A 3,728-nucleotide genomic window follows, 5' to 3' on the forward strand; every position below is an offset into this window, starting at 1 on the left:
CAGACGAATGGCTTGTTGTGTTGTGCTATGCCCAGCACGAAATCCAAATTGTTCAGGGATAAGGATATTGTTGGCAGATAGGAATTGTAGTAGGGAGTTTTGGATGAGGATTTCAAGTAATTTAGACAGGTGGTTTAGCAGGGAGATTGGTCGATAGTTTTGAGGGAATAGGTGATCTTTATTTGGTTTTGGAATTGATATTACTTTAGCAACCTTCCAGGTTGAAGGGAAATATTGTGCTGTAAGACAATTATTTAAGATGGCAGTGAGATGGGAGATTGCAGGTTGGGGGAGGGCCTTAAGGAAGGATGGTTTGATGTTGTCAGGACCAGGGGCTTTTGCAGTGCCGATTCGCCTGATGATAGCAGCAACTACACGCTCGCTGGTCAGTTCGAAGGTCGTGTCGGACCTGGTGCGAAGTCTACGATGGAGGTGTCGTTCTACCCGCTGTTCCAGGGCGTCTGCTTCGTCCTCGTCGTCCTCTATGACATTCTCCCGGAATTGGAGCTCGAGGGTGTTTGACATGGCAGTCGCTTTGTCCTCCGGCGTGTATACCAAGCCGTTCTGCCCGTGTAATGGTCTGTTGGCTTTGTGGGGTTGCCGCCTAGCTTTTATTATCCCCCAGAACTTTTCAGGATTTCTCTCAGCTGCCTGAAGACTTTGTTCCCACCTGGAACATCGCAGGAGTTTCAGTCTGGTTTGGATTTCATGGGCCATTTGATTCATGCGTCTCCTATCCTGGGGGTCTCGGTAGGTCTGCCATCTTTTGCGCATGCGGTTTTTATCTGGGATTAATTGTGCTAGTTCTGGGGGCAGGTTGGATCGCCCATTGTTGTGTGTGATTTTGGTGGTGGTAGCCTTTCCACACGCCTTGATAATGTTGGTAAATCGCTCTATTGCCTGGTCAATTTCCACATGGGTTGGCATGTCTGGTGCATGGTCTGGGATGTGTAGGGCGACCAGTTGCTTGTACCTATCCCAGTCGGTGTGCACCGTTGTATGTATTCTGCTGTTGGGTACATCTTGATCTCCCTCAAATCTGAGCACCACAGGGCTGTGATCAGAGTTTAGACTGTTGACAACTTCTGTGGTGGTTGCCAGATTGATATTTTTTAACAGAAATATGTCCAGTATGTCTGGTCGACATCTTGAATTATATGGGAAATGAGTGGGCTCGTCTGGAGAGACGACCTGCACTGCTGGGTGGTTATCAAGGTATCTCAGTAACCGATTTCCACTGGTGTTCGTGGTGCGGCAACCCCATGCCCTGTGCTTGGCGTTCAGGTCCCCTCCTACTATTGTGTTGTGACTGCCGTTCAGAAGACCGTCCAGGTCGTGAGGAAATAGTGTCGTGCTTGGTGGGTGGTATACTGCCACCAAGTGTGTGGGGCGGTTGTTCAGAACAACTTCCACCACTGTTGCCTCTGTGTTAATGAGTCTTGGTACAGGTACCTGGCGATGGCATATGCGCCGTTTTATTAGGATACCTGTACCGCCACCTTGTCTGTTAGGACGGTCCGTCCTAATTAGTTGGTAGTTGCGGACCTGAAATGTGTCATCTGGGGTTAGATGTGTCTCACTGAGGAGAGCTACATCAATTCCATGATCATCCAAGAACATCTCAAGCTCGAACCTGTCGTGATAGATGCCATCTGCGTTCCAGATGGCGATGGTGATATGCTGCTTCTCTTCTTCATTTGCCATTGGAGAGCAGTGGTAGGATGTTGGTGGCGAGTATTGAGATTGTAGAGATGAGGTCCGGGGCTGTTGCTATTTTGGTGCATAGCTGAGTTATGCCTTCAAGGAAGGCTGGTGAAATGAGGGACTTTATAAACGCCCAAATCTTATAGAGCAACTGGAGTGGCTGTTCCTGTTCGACCTGAACGGAACGTTCCTGCGCAGTGGTCTGGCCACTGACGATGTTAATAGTGTTGTTGGTAACTGCTGGTGCAGTTGTGGCTTGGGCGGGTTCGGTGGGTATGTCTTGGGCTGGTATGGCTCTTGGTGGTTGTACGTTTGTGGCCTTTGATGTTGAGGGCAGTGGTGTTGTTGCTGCCTTCTCTGTTACAGGTTGGGTTGGGGTGGGGAGGGGTATGTTTTGTGGGGGAGAGGCGACCTGTTGGGGTGGAGTTCTGTTAATAGGCAGAGTTGCCTTGAGGGGGGATCGTTGAGGCTTTGGTTTAGGGGTATTTGGGGGGGGAGGAGTGCGCCCAGTTTTCACAACCTCGGCTAAAGTCCTGTTGCCAATAGGGCTTTCTTCGTGGCGTGGTTGATGTTGTGGAGCAGATGGTTGTGTACTCCGTTGGGGTTTGGCAGGGTTTGGAGGGCTTGTGGATTCTGCTCTGGCAGAAACCACAACTTCCATGGGGGGAGCTGGAGGGGGGTTGGGGTTTCTCAGTGGAATTCTGGGAAGTGGTTCTTGCCTTCTGGGAGCTGAAGCTCGCTGGCGCTCCCACGCCTGGACGATCTTCAGTCTTTCCGGGCAGCCCCTGAAGGAGGCTGGATGGTTGCCCCTGCAGTTGGCACATATGGCCGGTTCTTCCCTTTTCTTTGTGCAGGCGCCAGAAAGATGCGGTCCTGCGCATTTGACGCACCTGGGGGCGAGTTCGCATTGGTTTGCCCCGTGTCGAAATCTCTGGCATAAATAACACTGTGTGGGCCCACTAGGTTTTTGGTATAGTTCTATGGTGACTTTCATATGAAGTAGTCTTTCTACTTTAAATATTTTCCTGGCCTCCGCCGTGTTCAATAGGTTGACCTGGAAATTGGCCGTTTTTCTCCTTGGCGCTGATACTACGTTTCCAGAGTCATCGATTTCAGTCTGCGGTTTAGACATTTGGAATACGTCTTGCACCGGAAAGCCCTTCTCGGCGAGTGCATTCTTGACGTCCTCTGGGGTCCAGTAGGGCGTCAGTCTTTTAACGACGACCTTCAGTGTGCTCTTTGGGTCGTCATTGTACGTGAAGAATTCTAGATTGCGCTTTCTGAATTCTTGCTTGAGGTATTGAAAATCCTCCGGGTTTGTAGCCTGGTAGACGATGCTATCACCCTTGTATGAGGTACTAAGGGCACCTGTTAGTTTTCCTTGAATCTGCCCTATCAAGGTAGTGTACCCTTTCGTCTCGAACACAGTGATAGGGGGAACCCTTCGGCCTCTGTTAGTTCTTTGGTTTCTATTTTGCGTAGGGCCCCCTTGCGCCTGGGGAGCTACTGGACTTGTTTTCTCCTGTCCCCTGTTGCCGCCCTCTGACGTCATCTGGGTGGCGTTTGGCGTTGGTGCTGCGCTTTCTGTGTTCGCACTAGTATCTGCTGTTGGTTTATGGGGGCGGTCACATATCGTGGTTTCGATTTCTGTGCCCTGGCATTGTTGTGGCAGTACAGGATTTACCTGTTCTGCCGTTTCGACATGTTTTAGGTTTTCTTTTGTTGAGGCAGGTGGCGTGAGCGGTTGATTTTCTTCCGCAATAGCGGGTTGCAGGGGCTGCCCAGATTTTTCCTGTTTTTGAAGCAGCCTCCCGCTTCGCCGCAGACGTCCCTCGCCCAATGACGAGATAGAGCTGGTGTCACTGTCGGTGGCAATGACAAGATTGTCGGAGTCCGAACTAGTGACTGATGATGGTGATGGGGGTGAGTGGTCCATAGAAGAAGAAAGAGATGACGATGAGGTCGTGATAGTTGTCGGGTCCACACTGTGTGAGTCGTCGCTTGGATGTCGGTCTTGTGGGTGC

At 50.7% G+C, this 3,728-nt stretch overlaps 1 protein-coding gene across 1 annotated transcript; it reads right to left on the reverse strand.

The window, feature by feature from the left end:
- Positions 1–1,693: 1,693 nt before the first annotated feature.
- LOC124771290 (titin-like) lies at positions 1,694–3,256 on the reverse strand. Its single transcript, XM_047249310.1, has one exon. It carries the CDS (start codon positions 3,254–3,256, stop codon positions 1,694–1,696), a length of 1,563 nt encoding a protein of 520 aa, XP_047105266.1.
- Positions 3,257–3,728: the final 472 nt, after the last annotated feature.

The sequence above is a fragment of the Schistocerca piceifrons genome, unplaced genomic scaffold, assembly GCF_021461385.2.
Source record: "Schistocerca piceifrons isolate TAMUIC-IGC-003096 unplaced genomic scaffold, iqSchPice1.1 HiC_scaffold_913, whole genome shotgun sequence".
NCBI classification, from domain to species: Eukaryota; Metazoa; Arthropoda; class Insecta; order Orthoptera; family Acrididae; genus Schistocerca; species Schistocerca piceifrons.